This window comes from Pelodiscus sinensis, chromosome W (assembly GCF_052426305.1).
Source record: "Pelodiscus sinensis isolate ZL-2025 chromosome W, ASM5242630v1, whole genome shotgun sequence".
Lineage (NCBI taxonomy): Eukaryota > Metazoa > Chordata > Testudines > Trionychidae > Pelodiscus > Pelodiscus sinensis.
The window spans coordinates 11159659-11177705 of NC_143084.1; the positions used below are offsets into that span (position 1 = coordinate 11159659).

The window sequence follows — 18047 nt, forward strand, 5'->3', positions numbered from 1 at the left end:
GGCGCGGCGATGGTGGGACGTGGGGAAGGTGCACGCCCAGCTCTTCTGCCGTGACTACTCCCGGGGCGCCAGCCGGCGGAGGGATGCGACGATAGAGCAGTTGGAATGGGAGGTTTTGAAGCTTGAGGGGCACCTGGCCTCCGACCCCGAAGATCCGCCCCTCCGTGAGGCGTACCGGGAGAAGCGGGAGGAACTCTGGGCCCTCGAGGACCACTAAGCCCGGGGCGCCTTTGTTCAATCCCGCATCCGTCTCCTTTGGGACATGGATCATGGCTCCAGCTTCTACGTCCTGGAGAAAAAGAGGGGGGCTAAAAAGCACGTCAGCTGCCTTTCTGCAGAGGACAGCACCCCCCTCACAGATCCGGAGGACATGTGTGGAAGGACCAAGGCCTTCTATGCCAGTTTTCTTCTCTCTAGATCTGACCGAAGCCGACGCCTGCAAGATGGTCTGGATGGAGCTCCCGACGGTCAGCGTGGGCTACCAGGACCGGCTAGAGCTGCCTCTCACTCTGGTAGAGTTCTCAGAAGCCCTCCGTCTCATGCCCACCAATAAAACCCCGGGCATGGACGGGCTGACCGTGGAGTTCTACAGCATGTTCTGGGACGTCCTCGGCCCAGACCTCATCACCGTCTGGACCGAGTCCTTGGACAGCGGGGTCCTCCCTCTGTCATGCAGGTGAGCCATGCTCGCCTTATTGCCGAAGAAGGGGGACCTCCGCGACCTTCGGAATGGGCGTCCCGTCTCTCTTCTCACCACAGACTATAAAGTTGTATCCAAGGCTATCTCCCTGCGACTGTGGTCTGTGCTGGTGGACATGATCCATCCATCCTGACCAGACCTACAACGTCCCGGGCCAAAGCATCTTTGATAATCTGCACCTGGTCCAGGATATCTTGGAGCTTGGGTGTAGCGACAGTCTGTCGTTCGCCCTCCTGTCCCTGGGCCAGGAGAAGGCGTTTTGACGGGGTAGACCACGGGTATCTCCTGGGCACTCTGCAGGACTTCGGCTTCGGGCCCCGTTTTGTGGGTTTTCTCCGGGTGCTGTACGCCCTCGCAAGTGTTTTGTCAGGCTCAACTGGACCCTTACCGAGCCGGTCAGCTTCAGGTGGGAAGTATGTCGGGGTGTCTGCTGTCGGGCCAGCTGTATGCTCTGGCGATCGAGCCCTTCCTGTGTTTCCTCTGTAGGAGGTTGACGGGGTTGGTGCTTTGGGAGCCAGAGCTGCGTCTGGTTCTGTCGGCCTACGCGGATGACGTGCTTCTCGTGGTCCAGGACCCGGGCGACCTGGCGCGGGTGGAGGCCTGCCAAGCGATCTACTCGACAGTCTCCTCCGCCAGGGTCAACTGGGTCAAGAGCTCTGGCCTGGTAGTCGGGGACAGGTGGCAGGCAGGCTCCCTCCCACCCGCGCTTCAGGCCATCAGGTGGAGCGCTCGTCCGCTGCTCTATCTGGGCGTTTATTTTTCCGCCACGCATCCTTCTCCGCTGGAGAACGGCAAGGCTTGGAGGCCAGGGTGGGTGAGCGGGTGCGGAGATAGATAGGACTGCTCCAGTGTCTCTCTCTCCGCAGGAGGGCGCTGGTGTTAAATCAGCTGGTCCTGTCCATGCTCTGGCACTGGCTCAACACCCTGAGCCCATGCAAGTAGTCCGGCATGGAGCGCTTTGGAATGTGCCTTCCTCCGCCGCCTCCGAGGGCTCCGATATGACCGGCAGCTCTCTTTTATCCATCCGAGGAGCCTTCCGCGAGACCTCTCAGAGCTGCTGGAATTCTACCAAGAACTCCTCCGGACCTGGAAGCTGTTCTCAGCAACCAGGACCGTTGTGGCCACCGAGGGAGGAGATCTCCTCGCGGAGCCCCTGCTCCACAATCCAGCCTTGTGCGTGCAGGTGGCGGAGTCTCCCTCGGTGCGCCGGAGGCTGATCCTGCCAGAAACCACCAAGGTCAGAGACCTCATGGACTACGACAGGGGGGACTGGGTGGATCTCCGAGCGCTCACTCAGCGCATGGGGCTCTTCACCCCCCCGAACCCCCTTGCGCCTACTCCAGGAGGTGAAGGCGGCTTTGCCGCAGCCCGCTCTCGACTTCCTGCAGCGGTCCTTGTGAGAGGGTACGCCCCGCCCCTCCCTTCCTGCAAACCCTCCGTTTTTAGTTATTGGGCCCCTCTTCCGCCGGCCTCCCCATCCTTGGACTCCTAGCCGGCTGCAGGATTTGCAGCCGGTCTGCTTCCAAAGCACACCAAGAGAACACCTGTACACGCTTGTGCTCCACACTCTGCATTTCCCCACCCCCGTGTCCCGCCCCAACACCAAATGGCGGGACTATCTCAGACCTATAGAGGGTGGGGAACCCCGATGGGCCAGCGTTTATTCCACCTTAATTCTGCGGCCCATCGGGGACATCAGTTGGTGGCTCCTTCACAGGGCCGTGAGCACGGGCGTGTACTTGGCGCGGTTCACCCCCATCCCTGACACCTGCCCCTTTTGTGGCGTGAGGGAAAACCTGGTGCATGCGTATCTGGAATGCACCAGGTTGCAGCCCCTACTCCGGCTCCTCCAGAACCTCTTACTGAGATTCTGGCTGCACTTTTCCCCACACCTCTTTATATATGCACACCCTATCCGTGGCGCCTCAAAGGTGCAGGACCTCCTCATCAATCTTCTCCTGGCCTTAGCAAAAGCTGCCATCTACAATACCAGGAGGAGGATGCTGGATGAGGGGGTTCTCTGCGACTGTGGGGTCTATTTTCCCCGGTTTCACGTATCCGGGCAGAGTTCCTCTAGGCAGCGTCCACTGGCTCCATCCATAGCTTTGAGGAGCAGTGGGCGCTGTCCGGGGTTCTCTGCTCTGTGTCCCCATCCAGTTCCCTCGTTTTAAACCTGTGACCCGCACCCCCGACCCTTTAGTTGTTATTTGTCCCTTGTGATTAGTTGAACATGGGTCCAGTCATCCCTCCCACCTTCCCATGTTTTCAAATAGAACCTACTACATGTGGCCATTATGACTTTAATCTCAAAAAGCTTCTGGTTATCTAAATTTCACCATTCCTTCCTGCTCCTCCTTTTGCCTCTATCAATTTGGCTTTGAAAAAGGGAAATTTTTATTCTCACTTTTCTCAGTATTTGCATTATTTCTTATGCTGCTGGAAGTGGTTCATGCATTTGTTTTTGGGATATTCACACAGAATGAAATTCTGTAAATGGGTCAGAAGTGTCTTGCCTAGTTGGACTATATGTTGTTGTCAGTAGGGGTGTGTCTAAACTACGTGGCTCCGTCGATGGAGCCATGTAGATGAGGCTGATCGGCAGAGGGAAATGAAGCCACGATTTAAATAATCGCGGCTTCATTTAAATTTAAATGAAGCCGCGATTATTTAAATCGCGGCTTCATTTCCCTCTGCCAATCAGCCTCATTTACATGGCTCCGTCGACGGAGCCATGTAGTTTAGACACACCCTTGTAGTCTAGCAGGTCTGTCTGAGTTCTTAGCTATTTTGTTACCTGAATGTATGTTCTGAGTAGGTGGAGTGTTAAGAAGAGGATATGCCTATTTTTATTTTCTAGCTTTAATGTGAACACTTCTCTGCTCTGTAAGGTAAACTGGTACTTATAAAGAAGCTATGATACCTTGGCATGCTGTAGTAATGTATCCATTAAGTATATAAAATAAGTCTGTCTTTTTTTTTTGTTTAGAAATGTTTTTTGTTTTCTTACTGAAATGCAAAGTGATCTTAAACGTTAGTTACTTTAAAAAACAAACTTCATTAACATGAAGCTCAGTTAATAATTTAAGGGTTTAAAAAGGGATTTTGTATCTTCAAAGCCACATAAAAAGCAATTTGAAATCCGTATCTTTCAGACTTAAAGATAAGGTGTGTTTTTGTGCCTACGTTTGTGAAAGTATGGAAATGCATCTGTTCTAGAGCATAGATGAAATTGGGAGAACTCTTTTTCACTGGTGGGAAAGAAATGTTAAGTTGTTTAAAACAGTAGATTCAGGGGCATATAGTCACTTTACTTAAGAGATTTGAATTGCAGTGACAGATAAACTTCTAGTGATGTGAAGGTGAGGCTATGTCTACACTACAGGATTTTTGTGCAAACCACCTCAAGCGCGTTTTTGCACAAATAAATTTACAGTACATCGGCAGAACAGAGGACTTTTTGTGGTATAGGTATTCCTCCTACGAGGAATAACTCCTTTTTGTGCAAGAGTCCTTGCACAAAAAGATGTGTGTGAATGCACAGCACGGGTTTTTGCGCAAGAATTGGCCTCCAGGAAAAACAACAGGTGGCCTCTTGGCCACTCCAGCCAAGTTCATCAGAACTCTATAGTTCCTGTCTGCTGGCCCCCCCCCTTAAAGCTGCAGGCACCCTGGACAAGCCCTTTGGCAGGAAGTTCGCAGAGAGCAGGTGCCTTCACCGTGCGGCTCTGCTTCAGCCACAATGGCGGACCACCAAGCTCCTCAAGACCCTCCTGGCCCTTCCAGGGAGCAGCCCTAGGGGTCCCAGGACCCCCCCAGGGGGACAAAAAAGTGTGCCCCCACCTGGAGTGGCCCTGAAATCGCGAACCTCCTCGAGTTGTGGGACCAGGAGGAGTCGCTCCAGGATCCCCGGGCCAAGCACCACAATGCAGAGATCTCCCCCATGGACGTATCCCTGGCGGAGCAAGGTCACCCTGGCCCAACCATGGAGCAAGTCCGGGTAAAGGTGAAGGAGCTCCGTCGGGTACGTCAGGGCCACGGAGCACAAGGCACGGTCAGGAGCAGGACCCCACACCTGCCCCTACTATGAAGAGCTCCACCACATCTTGGGGGGTGGGGACACCTCCCCCGCCCTCCATCGTGGCGGACTCCGGCCCAAGCCGGAGGAGGAGGAGCAGGAGCCAGGGACCATCACCCTGTCCCTTGAGCCGGTCCTCACCAGCCAGGACGTCTCGTAGGCCTCCTTGGATGCCTGGGAGGGATCTTCAGGTGAGTTGGCACACACACACACAGGGCAGGGGAGGCGGGCATACGGGGAGCAGGGGGCACAGTGTAGCTTGGGCTGGTCGGGCAGCACATGGTGCTGCAGTCTGTGCATATGTGCAACCACGTGCAGTGGGAGGGTGCAGCACACGGGCATAGCAGGCAGCCCCTAAACATGGCTGGGATCCTGCAGCCAGCCTCATGCGTGGGCACACACGTCCTGCCCCCAGGGGGAAGGGGGTGCACCCAGCTGCAAGCAGGCTAGCTGCAAGGGCGCAGGCACAACCCCCCACACACCCCGGAGTGCTGCACACAGCACACAGGCATGTCTGTACATGCGAGGCAGCATCTGCTCCCACAGACAGCCCAGACAGCTGCAGGTGTGTGTGCAGACCCCAGGGAGGGCCAGGCTGCTCCCGGCTCCTCTGCGGCCCATGTGGGGATCCCACTGTGGCTGCACACTTCCCTTGCCTGCCTGGCTGTGGTGTGTGTCGGGGGGAAGGGGGGCACCACGGTCCTCTGGCCACATTGGGGCCCTGTGAGACAGGGCGTGTTGTGCAGGCCACACATGGCCTTGCATCCAGGACATCCCCCTCTTGTGGGTCACGGACTGGTGTGGTCGCCGCTCACAGGGGAGGGCACGGCCTCAGGGAATGTGTGTGCAGAGAGGACTGACAGCTTCTCCCTCTTGTGTTTTCTCCACAGCCGGGACGGAGGGCCCGGCCACACCACCGCTGCAGCCACCTGCCAGAGTCCAGGGGACCTGCAGATGAGCCAGGGTGCCGGAGGACCTAATGCGGCAATGCGTCGGTGTCCTGCATGACATACATGACACCCTGTCGCGCAGGCTGAATGCCGACCTGGAATGGCGGGAGCATGCATGGACCAACATGATGGCACGGTGCGACACCATGTGCAACATCCTGTCCCGCATGAGGGAACACCCACCTGATGCCGCTGCTCCTGCCTTCCACCCTCCCGCCCCCCCCTCCCATGGCCATTGCCCATCCGTCTGGCCACCCTGCTATGCCTCTCATTCCTCCCCATGCCATGACTCTGCTCCCTCCCTTCCCAATGCCCGTGCCTCCTCCCCAGGTGATGCCTATGGCCCCTCCTCCTGCCCTCCCCCCACCAACCCTGACCCCGCTCTAGTCACCCCTCGTGCCTGCCCCTTTCTGGTCCCCAGACACACCCAACCCTGAAGAGGTCCCTGCACCCGAGGTGGCACAGCAAGCTGCCTCACTACTCCTCCAAGTGCAGACAACCCCCACCCCCCTTCTCCTCATGTTCAATAAAGAAGCACTCCTTTTTTGTTCAAACCAAACAGGTGTGTTTATTGGGAGGTCAGGGAAGGGGCAAGGGGAGGGGGTGAGAAGGGGAAGGGAGAGAGCGGAAAGGCAGAAGCCCCTTTTGGAGAGGCCCTGGGGAGAGTTACTTGGGGGGGGTGGGGCTGAGAGAGCCTCTCCCTCAGGACCTCCTGGATGGGCACCCCGGCCTGATGGCCCTCGTGGCCGGCATCTGCCCCCCACCCCGGGAGGAAGGCCTCCCCCTTGTACTCCACAAGATTGTGGAGCACACAGCACGCCGCTCCCCAACATCCAGGCGGGTGAGGAGCCAGCCCTTGAGGTGCCTGAAGGCACACTCCACCTGCATCCTTGCTTGGTTGAGGCAGGCATTGTAAAGGTCCTTGCTGGGATCAAGGTGGTCGGTGTATGGCTTCATCAGCCAGGGCATGAGTGGGTATGCCACATCCCCCACTATGCACACTGGCATAGTCTGGTCACCCACTGCAAAGTCCCGGGGGGGAAGGTGCCCGCCTCCAGCTTGGCACACATGCTGTAATTTCTATAAACCTGGGCATCGTGTGCCCTGCCCAACCACCCCACTGAAAAGTAGCCCTTTCTGTTGATAAACTGGGCCACTTGATGTTCCAGGGCCCAGATGGGGATGTGCATGTCGTCAATGGCTCCCCCATAGTTGGGGGACCCTAGGGCAGCAAATCCAGCCATGGTTGTGTCCAGGTCCTCGAGACGGACGACTCTGCGCAGCAGCAGGGAGTTGATGGCCCGGACGACCTGCAGAAGGAGACAAACACACAAAACAGAGAATGAGAGAGGGGTTGTGTGAGCCCTTGGGAGGTGCCCATCCCCCTCCCCTCCTCTGCCTCCCCCAACCGCCGAGGAACCGCCCCCTATGAGCCCATGCCCCCCACCCCCAGCAACAGGGCTGTGTTGAGGACGGGACAGCACAGTCCCTAACCCCCTCTCCCGAGGGTCTTCCTTATCCAACACCCTCTCCCCCCTCCGGGCAGAGACTGCAGCCCACAAGCTCCTTACCTGATTAAGCAGGGCCCCGACGGTGGACTTCCCCACCCCAAACTGGTTGGCCACGGACCGGTAGCTGTCTGGGGTGACCAGGTTCCAGAGGGCGATTGCGACCCGCTTCTGCAGGGGGATGGTGGGCTGTAGGTGCATGTCGCGTCACTGGAGGGCGGGTGCAAGCCAGGCACAGAGCTTGGGGAAGGTGGCCTTGCACATTCTAAAGTTCTACAGCCACTGCTAGTCGCCCCACCGCTCCAGGACCAGCTGGTCCCACCAGTCCAAACTGGTCTCCAGCCTCCAGAACCTTCTGTGTATGGTGGGGTGCGGCAGCCAGACTGGATCAGCCGCAGCCACACAGGGGGTGATGAGGAGGAGTTCAGAGTTTACATCCAGCAGGAACATGTACGCTGCTGGAAGCAAGTGTTGCAGGAACTGCAGTATGGCCATGTGGGGCCGTCGCCTGCCCAGGGGCAACTCCAGCTCCATGGCATACACCAAGGCAAAAAGCTGTGGCGTCCCCAAAAAGAACCGGGCAACCACAGCAGGCACTGCTGAAGCTTTGCTGTCCCTCAACAGAGGTCCACAAGGAGGCAGCAGAAACAGAGAAATGGCTGTCCAGGGGGGTCCCTTTAAGCGTGTCTCTGCAGGGCTCTGGCAACAGCACTCGAGAGCAACTGGTGACCTAAAGCCCGGCTAGATCTGGTTCCGGGTGGCTTTGTATGCGAGAGAGCGTCCAATAGTGTGGACGCTCTTTTGCGCAAAAGCGCATCTCTTTTGCGAGCCCTTTTGAGATGTGGATGTTCTTTTGCGCAAGAACTTTTTGCGGAAGATCTCTTCCGCAAAAAGCTTCTTGTGGAAAAAGCCTGCAGTGTAGATGTAGACTGAGTTTGCTAAGGTTAATGTCCTCTTGTAATTAGATGAACAGCTCTAAACTCAGCTTTAGACTGAGACATTTGTATGGATAGATCTTTTTGAAAAGTATTTCAAGGAAATGGAAAGAACTGCAGAATTCTTAGGCTGTGGTATTTGATAGAAGGGAATAGTTAGAACTTGGGAAGTCTTTACTTATAAGTGTAAAACTGTAATAAGAAAAGCAAAAAATGATTTTGAGGAACAGCTAGCCAAAAAACTCAAAAAACAATAGCAAAATGTTTTTTAAGTATATTAGAAGCAGGAAGCCTGCTAAAACAGTGGGTCCCCTAGACAATCGAGATACAAAAGGAGCAATCAAGGACGATAAAGCCATTGTGGAGAAGTTAAATGATTTCTTTGCTTCAGTCTTCATGGCTGAGGATGTTGGGGAGATTCCCAAACCTGCACCGTCCTTTTTGGGAGATGAATCTGAGGAACTGTCCTGGATTGAAGTGTCATTAGAGGAGGTTTTGGAACAAATAGAAAACTTAACGTGAACAAATCTCCGGGACCGGATGGCATTCACTCAAGGGTTCTAAAAGAACTCAAATGGGAAATTGCAGAACTGTTAACTGTGGTTTGTAATCTATCCCTTAAATCGGCTTCCATACCTACTGACTGGAAGACAGCTAGCATGACACCAATATTTAAAAAGGGCTCTAGACGTGATCCTGGCAATTACAGACCGGTAAGTCTAATGTTGGTACTGGGCAAATTAGTCGAAACAATAGTTAAGAATAAAATTGTTAGGCATGTAGAAGAACATAATTTGTTGGGCAAAAGTCAACATGGTTTCTGTAAAGGGAAATCCTGTCTCACTAATCTATTACAGTTATTTGCAGGGGTTAACAAACATGTGGACAAGGGGGATCCAGTGGATATAGTATACTTAGATTTTCAGAAAGTCTTTGACAAGGTCCCTCACCAAAGGCTCTTGTGTAAATTACATTGTCATGGGATAAGAGGGAAGGTCCTTTCATGGATTGAGAACTGGTTAAAAGACAGGACACAAAGGGCAGGAATAAATGGTAAATTTTCAGAATGGAGAGGGGTAACTAGTGGTGTCTCCCAAGGGCCAGTCCTGGGACCAATCCTATTCAACTTATTCATAAATGATCTAGAGAAAGGGGCAAGCAGTGAGCTAGTAAAGTTTGCGGATGATACTAAACTGTTTAAGATAGGCAAGACAGAAGCAGACTGTGAAGAACTTCAAAAAGATCTCACAAAACTGAGTGATTGGGCAACAAAGTGGCAAATGAAGTTTAATGTGGATAAGTGTAAAGTAATGCACGTTGGAAAAAATAACCCCAACTATACATATAATATGATGGGGGCTAATTTGGCTACGACAAATCAGGAAAGAGATCTTGGAGTTATCGTGGATAGTTCTCTGAAAACTTCCACACAGTGTGCCGTGGCAGTCAAGAAGGCAAATAGAATGTTAGGAATTATTAAGAAAGGGATAGAAAATAAGACCCAGAATATCTTACTGCCCCTGTATAAAACTATGGTACGCCCACATCTTGAATACTGTGTACAGATGTGGTCTCCTCACCTCAAAAAACATATTTTGGCCTTGGAAAGGGTTCAGAAAAGGGCAACTAAAATGATCAGGGGTTTGGAACAGGTCCCATATGAGGAGAGGCTAAAGCGACTGGGACTTTTCAGTTTAGAAAAGAGGAGACTGAGGGGGGATATGGTAGAGGTCTATAAAATCATGAGTGGTATGGAAAGGGTGAATAAAGAAAAGTTCTTCATTAGTTCCCATAATATAAGGACTAGAGGACACCAAATGAAATGAATGGGTAGCAGGTTTAAAACTAATAAGCGAAAGTTCTTCTTCACACAGCGTGTAGTCAACCTGTGGAACTCCTTGCCAGAGGAGGCTGTGAAGGCTAGGACTATAACAGAGTTTAAAGAGAAGCTAGATAAATTCATGGAGGTTAGGTCCATAAAAGGCTATTAGCCAGGGGGTAGGAATGGTGTCCCTGGCCTCTGTTTGTCAGAGGCTGGAGATGGATGGCACGAGACAAATCGCTTGATCATTGTCTTTGGTCCACCCCCTCCGGGGCACCTGGTGCTGGCCACTGTCGGCAGACAGGCTACTGGGCTAGATGGACCTTTGGTCTGACCCAGTACGGCCGTTCTTATGTTTTTATGTTCTTAAGTATTATAGTTAAAGGGCAGCAAAAGTTGTTGTGTGGTTCGATTTTTAGATCCACGGGAAACCAGGGCACTCTAGAGAGACTTAACCACTTACTCATTTATTGCAAGCTTTAAGCAGTTAGTACAGTTGTTTAAGTTTTAGAAGCCTTAAAAACAATTACTATACAATTTAAAATATTTGAGGTTTAAAATGTAAAGCAATTAATACAGTGCAAAGCAATGCAAAAGCAATTAATAGATTATTATAATACAGTAATTAAGCCTAGTTCACTTACACTTCACGCGTATGCTACCTACAGTACCAGGCAGGAGGTCGTGATTCCTTTGATTCCCACGCGTAGGAACACCATGCACTGGGGTCACTGGTGTAAAGGGGTCCATTACTTCTAGTTACATCAAAAGCAGGACCTGTGGGTCAATCCTGCTCATTCCCTCCCACTGATTAGGTTTTCTACCCCTATATTTATACTCGACTTGGTCGTTCTAGTAATATCTACCAATCAATTATGTTTTGGTTAAGATACCTATTGTGCCAATATCTAGGATACATTTTGCTGTGCCAAAATATTGCAAAAGCACTTAATTAATAGGTTTTTTTGGCTGTCTCTGGAATTTTTCTCTTATCAAAAATAGGATGTACTAGTACCGGGTTGTTTCTGGTCTTCTTGGCCTGGTCTTGCTGTCCTTTACAAGTTATGCATGATTGGGCAAGCACTCCTGACTCTCCCCCACCCTTTTTGTCCTTGCCTGCGTGCATGTGTATGTGCATTTGACTTGAGTCAGGCCTAGGGTTTGCTTTGTTAGAGATCCATACTTTGGACAAGGCCGGGACGAGGCCTAGCAATGCAGACATTGTTGTTCTGGTCAAGGGAGGGCCGTCCAGGCTCCCCTACAAAACTATGGTGTGAAATTAGTGTAAATATGTTGATATAAAGTAACAGAGAAATAGCTGTGTTAGTCTGATCTTGGTAAAACAAAACAAAACAGAAAAAAACAAGTCGTGTAGCATTTTAAAGACTAACAAGATAGTTTATTAGGTGATGAGCTTTCATGGGGCAGACCCACTTCCTCAGATCATATTCTGAAAGTGAATAGGCATGACCATTATGTAACAGAGGGATACAATGAAAAAGTAAACAAAATATCCAGTAATGAATCAGATACATAGCATAGAAGGTGGGGGCGAGGGGGGGGGGAAGTGACAAGGAATGAGGAAATTGCTTATTGTAGGCATCAATTAAGTGGCTTATCTGGAGTTACTACGAATATCAAAAGTGGAGAGGCTGTCTTTGTAATGTGTAAGGTAATTATCATCTAAATTAAGGCCCATTTGCAACGTGTTGAATTTCAGCATAAAAAAGAGTTCTGATGAAAAACAATCATAGTTCACAATGAATCCATGTGTTCAGAAGAACTGCTAATTGGATAGGTAATTGTAAATGAATAGATTCTGTTGTACATATTGCTTGGTAATAGTAATTCAGAATTTGTAGTATCTCTATAGTTGTCACATCATAAAAATATTACTTTGATATAGGGATGTTATATTTTGTTTAATCAACTAATCGACTAGTTGGTCAATGTTCTATCAACTAGTCAATAAGCGGGGGAGCCACAGTGGGCTTAGCTAACCCCGCTGCGCCTCTGCCTTTTAAATGTATTAAGAGCCAGCAGGCTCTTAATACATTTAAAAGCAGAGGCGCAGTGTTTGGGACTGGACACGAGCTGGGAATCAACTGATTCCCAGCTTGCGCCTGGTCCCCGCTTTTAAGATGGCTCCCCCCCAGCACCAGCTCCTGCTCTCCCCCCTCCGCCCCGCCCCAGCTGCCTCTGATAGAGGCACCAAGGTGTGGGGGGGTGCAATCGACTAGTGGCTTACATCCCTACTTTGATAAGCTCATTATTAATCTTCACTGGTTCTAAAAGTCAATTAAGTATTCTAAAAATGGTCATTCAAAAAATGAACAAGCCATAGCATAGAATGTAGAGCCCTGCAAATCCACGGATATCCACTTTATATCCACAGTTATCGGTGTCTGTGGATGCGGATATCTGCAGCTCATTTTTGCGGCTATGGATGCAGATGCGGATACAAATAAAAATCTAATAATATGGATTCATAGGTAGCTAGAAGTGTCCTCTTCTTCCGTAACTGGAATTGGAAACATTCTGATTGTAGATATGTGGGTTTTAATTTTTTAACTGTGTTTTTCAAAGTGCCAATTATTTGGGAATCCCTGTAAGGAGTGGAAATAAGGATGTATTTTACAGCCTCATGTTTAGGGTGGGGAGGATAATCTCACTTCATTTCAGGTGGTGCTTATGTTTGGATGGTATCAACTTGATTTCATAAATTGATGTACAGGAAGTTAGGGAGTTGCTCTAATCGGTTTGCATGTTCTTCTTGGATTGAAGAAAAGCACTGATTTTTAGAATATGGAAATTTAAAAATATAGGGTCAGAATTTCAGTTGGTTTAAATTTAGGGAGCTTGGTTGCAGGGCTGGCTTTAGGAAGTGCAGGGCCCAATTCGAACAGTTTTGACGGGGCCCCGGCACCCAGGATTTTTTGTTGAGCACAAAAACCCAACCAAACACACACACACACACCACACACAAAAGTTTTGGTACATTGCGTCATATATTATAAATATCAAGTTGGTTAAGAGGGACTTTATTGTACACCTCACCTATATGTTTTTAAAACTTTATCTTCCTTGCTTTTTGTTCAGCAAAATCTTTCAGTGAAACGAGGCTTACAGGATCTGCTGATGAAGGGTTCTAGGGTCGGCTGATCCCCATCTAGACTACTGCGCTGTGCCGACAATCAGCTGATCAGCACAGCGCGGCGGCCATTTTGATGTAAATGAAGCGGCGATTATTTAAATCGCCGCTTCATTTTGCTATGTCTAGTAAACTCATCTACATGGCTCCGTCGACGGAGCCATGTAGTTTAGACACACCCATTGATAGAAGTCACCACGTTCTAAAAGAATGTTGTTTATAGATTTTCACTTTCATATTAGGAAAATAATTTGTTTTGATAGTTGTACAACTGATTTTCAAATGTAGGGTCTGGGGGAAGGGGGAGTGAAGGAGTGTTGTGATGCTGTGGCCAGGTGGGGACTTGTCCCCCATTGGGGGTTTGTTGGTCAGGCTTCATGTTTAAATAAAATACTGTGTCAAACACAAAAAGTTTCTGCATTGTCTTTATTTCTGAGAAGGGCGAGGAACCTGTTTTGAGTCAGGGGTCACTGACCCACAGAAAAGTCAGTTGGGGCCACACAAGTGAGATGCAAAAAAAACCCTTCTCCAACACGCCCCCCCCCCCCCAACAAGTTTCACTAGTGTGGCCCCAGCTGTGTTGCTGGGAGCAGGGGACATAGTACTGGGGACAGGTTTCTGTGGCTGGGGAGAGGGAACAGGGGAGAGGGAACAGGGGTCAGTGGGGACAGGTTTCTGCAACTGGGGAGAGGGAACAGGAGGGGAGTGGGGAGAAGGAACAGGAGGGGAATGAGGGCAGAGTCCCCTGCACAGCCTCCTCCCAGGATTCTCCCCCCCCCCAGAGGGAAGCTGGCCAACCCCCCCTCCCGTGGCGCTTCCAAACCCCCTCCCACGGCGGGGGTCAAAGCCCCACTTACGCCTCCCCCGGGGCCAAACCCCCCTCCCGCAACAGGGCCAAACTCCCATCCCGCGCCTACCCCGGGGCCAAACCCCCCTCCCGCAGCGCAGACAAAATCCCTGCGCTTGACTCACCCCTCCTGTGTCCTGCAGTCACGGTGCTGCAGGGAAGCCGCTGGCGCCGCGCTCCTCCTCCGGGGCGGACACCCCCTGCCACGTGCCTGGCACGCTACAGAGCTGTGGGAGGGGAGCAGCCAGCGCACTTCCGGACTCCCCGGAAGTGGCGCGAAGCTGCAGGAAGGACTTCCGTCCACCCCGGGGAAGCCGGCACTACGCTGGAGGTAGGTAGTGGGGCTTCTCAGGGGTGGGGGGAGAATTGGGGGTGGGGGGCCCCGAATGCCTCATGATCCACTGGTCGAGGCCTTGCAATTGACCAGTCGATCATGATCGACCAGTTGGGGACTGTGGCTTTAGGGCGTAGGGCCCTCTTAGGCGTGGGGCCCGATTCGGGGGAATAGGTTGAATCGGCCTAAGGCCGACCCTGCTTGGTTGACTTCATTGGGGCTATCTATGCTTGGGTGGGGTAGTGGAGGAACTGGCCTATCAATGGGTATGTCTACACTGCCACCCTAGTTCGAACTAGGGTGGATAATGTAGGCATTCGAACTTGCAAATGAAGCCCGGGATTTAAATATCCTGGGCTTCATCTGCATGTTCCTGGGCGGGCGCCATTTTTAAATACCCGTAGTTCGAACTACCTGCCCGCAGCTACACGCGGCACGGACTAGGTAGTTCGAATTAAAGCTCCTAATTCGAACTACCATTATTCCTCCTGCAAGGCTTTAAAATGGCCTTAAATGTGGCTTTAAAATGTTGACAATATAAGGCTCTTGCAGAAGCACTTTATCAGACAGCTTTATAGCAAGTGGTAGTGTGGGTAAAGAAAGTCCTGTTAATCTTCCCCTTTTTAAAATACGGAGTCAGTGTGAATCAGAGATCTTGTTGAAGGGTCAGGTTGATTAAAATATTATCTGTAGTGTGCCTACTGGTGGACAACTAGTTTTCCATGTAGCCTTATTCAGGATAGAATACATGTCTTTAGGGTGAAAAACATTTCTTTTTGTTTCCAAAGAGCTCCACTGTACCCCAGGGCAGTTTGCATGTCGCAGTGGTACCATCCAGTGCATCCCTTTGAACTGGCAGTGTGATGGATGGCCCACCTGTGAGGATGAGAGTGATGAAGTCGACTGTCCAAGTAAGTAGGACCAAAAAGAATGCCAGGGTTGGGAGCTAAGCCCACTGTGGCCCCCCGCTTATCGACTAGTTGATGGAACATCGATCAACTAGTCGATTAGTTGATCTGTTACTTGTGTAGCAGTGTTATGCTTCAAGTTTTGTTTTTATAAAATGAACGCTGGCAAAGCTAGGTTCAAATAGATATCACTATGGGAGGACACTAATACTTTTGGTAGAAGATGTTTAATATAATAAATCTTGACTCAGCTTTGCTTTTCATACAGTAACACCATAAGCAATTTTTCCTTCATTAGATTGCAAGAATGGAGGTGTAACCTATGTGTAGGTATTCTAAATGTGAAGTGGGTTGCTAGACTGTTTTAATTCTTAATGGACAGGAGAAACCTACTCTTTACAATTGGATCAAACTAATACCCTTATCTGTGTTGAATTCTAAACTTGCCTCTTGCAACAGTGGTTCTCAAACTTTCTGGCCTGAGGCCCACCCTGCTCGGTGCAAATTTTTCCACGGACCACCAGCCAAACACCCATGATGACAAAATGGGTGCAGGAGGAGGTGGTGATGCAGGGTTTGGGTGGGAAGTAGTCTGCAGGCAGGCCTGCCAACAGGGGCAATTGCCCTGTGGCCTGGCCATTCAAATGGGCCTGGAGCGCCTTTGAACTGCCATGGGAAGGCCAGAGTGCTACTCTGTATGGCTTTGAGGGCTGGGGGGTTGCCCATGGGGAGTAGGGATGTTATATAGGACTCTCCCCGGCTAGGGATGTTTAGATAGCATGTACTTGAATAGTTGTGTAACTGCATCAAATTTTACAGGGGCAGCAGCCCCTGTCCACAGGGAGTCTGAGCTCACTGCAGACAGAGGCTGCTTTGCCTGATAGAGCAGTGTAGGTGGGAGGGCAGGCAGGTCCACGGAGTTGGCACACTTAGGGTATGTCTACACTAGCCCCCTAGTTCGAACTAGGGAGGCTAATGAGGGCGATCAAAACTGCAAATGAAGCGCGGGATTTAAATATCCCGCGCTTCATTAGCATGTTCCTGGGCGCCACCATTTTGGAAACTGACTAGCCCAGAATAACTGCCCGCGTCTACACGCAGCAGTCAAATGGGAGTTCGAAGTAAAGCCCTTAACTCGAATTAGCTGTTAAACCTCATTCCATGAGGAGTAACAGCTAATTCGAGTTAGGGCTTTACTTCGAACTCCCGTTTCACTGCCGTGTGTAGACACGGGCAGTTATTCTGGGCTACTCAGTTTCGAAAATGGCACCCGCCCAGGAACATGCTAATGAAGCGCGGGATATTTAAATCCCGTGTTTCATTTGCAATTTTGGTCGCCGTCATTAGCATCCCTAGTTCGAACTAAGGGGCTAGTGTAGACATACCCATGGAGAATCTGCTTTAAAAGCTGGGTCCCCACATGTATCTGCTCCTGCCTGTCCCCCTCACCCTCCATGCTGCTGCTGCCTCTTTTATCTTAAAGCCAGCTCCTCGTTAGGGATGTGAACGACTACTTCACAGGCTAGTTGACTAGTTGCTCCCCGCCCACCCCTTGCTGCCTCTATCAGAAAGAGGCAGCAAGGGGGGGGAAGAGGAAGGGGTACTTCAAAGCGGCAGCGCCCCGTGGAGCCTGGGGCTAGACCCCGGGCTCCACGCAGAGCTGCCGCTTTGAAATGCCTGCAGCGCTTTCGCCTTTGAAGTGTAGCAACAGTCCTAGGCCTGTTGCTACACTTCAAAGGCGGAGGCGCCCTATCAAACAATCGAATAGTTGATGCAAATTGCATCGAGTATTCAATTAGGGTATGTCTACACTACAAACACTACACCACTACATAACAGCCGTTATTTCGAATTAACTTTCATAGGCGCTACACAGGCAAACCGTTAGTTCGAACTTAATTCGAACTAGCAGAGCGCTTAATTCGAACTAGGTAAACCTCATTCTATGAGGACTAACGCCTAGTTCGAATTAACTAGTTCGAATTAAGGGCTGTGTAGCCCCTTAATTCGGACTAGTGGGAGGCTAGCCCTCCCCAGCTTGCCCTGGTGGCCACTCTGGGCACCACCAGGGAAACTCTTCTGCCCCCCTCCTGGCCCTGGAGTCCTTAAAGGGCCACGGTCTGGCTACGGTGCTTGTGCCAGTTGCAAGCCTGCCAGCACCCAGCCAGCAGACCCTGCACTTGGCACGGGATGAGCCAGCCACCCGCTGCCACCCAACCCTCCCCCTCTTCCCGGGACCAGGCTGGCGGCTCACAGGAACCTGCCCGGTGCCGCAAGAGGCGGGCACCCACCTGGTCTAGTGCAGAGATCGTGGACCTCATTGAGGTTTGGGGGGAGTCCTCCAACATCCACGATTGCCGCACTAGCCACAGGAACGCGGCCGTCTACAGCCGCATGGCTGACAGCCTGGCCACCAGAGGCCACATGCGGACTGGTGGGTGCCGTACCTGCATGAGCACTGCTCCGACGGTGGATCTCCCCACGCCGAACTGGTTCTCAATGGATCGGTAGCTGTCCGGCGTGGAGAGCTTCCACAGGGCGATGGCCACACGCTTCTGGAGCGGGATGGCGGGCCTCATGCGAGTGTCCCGTCGCCGCAGAGCAGGGGCGAGCCACTTGCAGAGCTCCAGGAAGGTGTCCTTCTTCATCCTGAAGTTCTGGGTCCACTGTCTGTCTCCCCAGCGCTCCAGGACAATGCGGTCCCACCAGTCGCTGCTGGTGTCCAGACGTCAGGGCTACGTCTACATTGGCCCCTATTCCGTAATAGGGATGCTAATGTAGCACTTTGGAATAGGCAAATCCGCGGGGGATTTAAAT

General features: G+C 51.3%; 1 protein-coding gene across 1 annotated transcript in view; it reads left to right on the forward strand.

Annotated features, from left to right (window-relative positions):
* LOC102461266 (integral membrane protein DGCR2/IDD-like) overlaps positions 1–18047 on the forward strand; it is a 263215-nt gene that overhangs the window by 76263 nt on the left and 168905 nt on the right. Inside the window, exon 2 of the mRNA XM_089775103.1 lies at positions 15111–15233. Coding sequence (XP_089631229.1) covers positions 15111–15233 — 123 coding nt within the window. The remainder of the gene's footprint in view (positions 1–15110; positions 15234–18047) is intronic.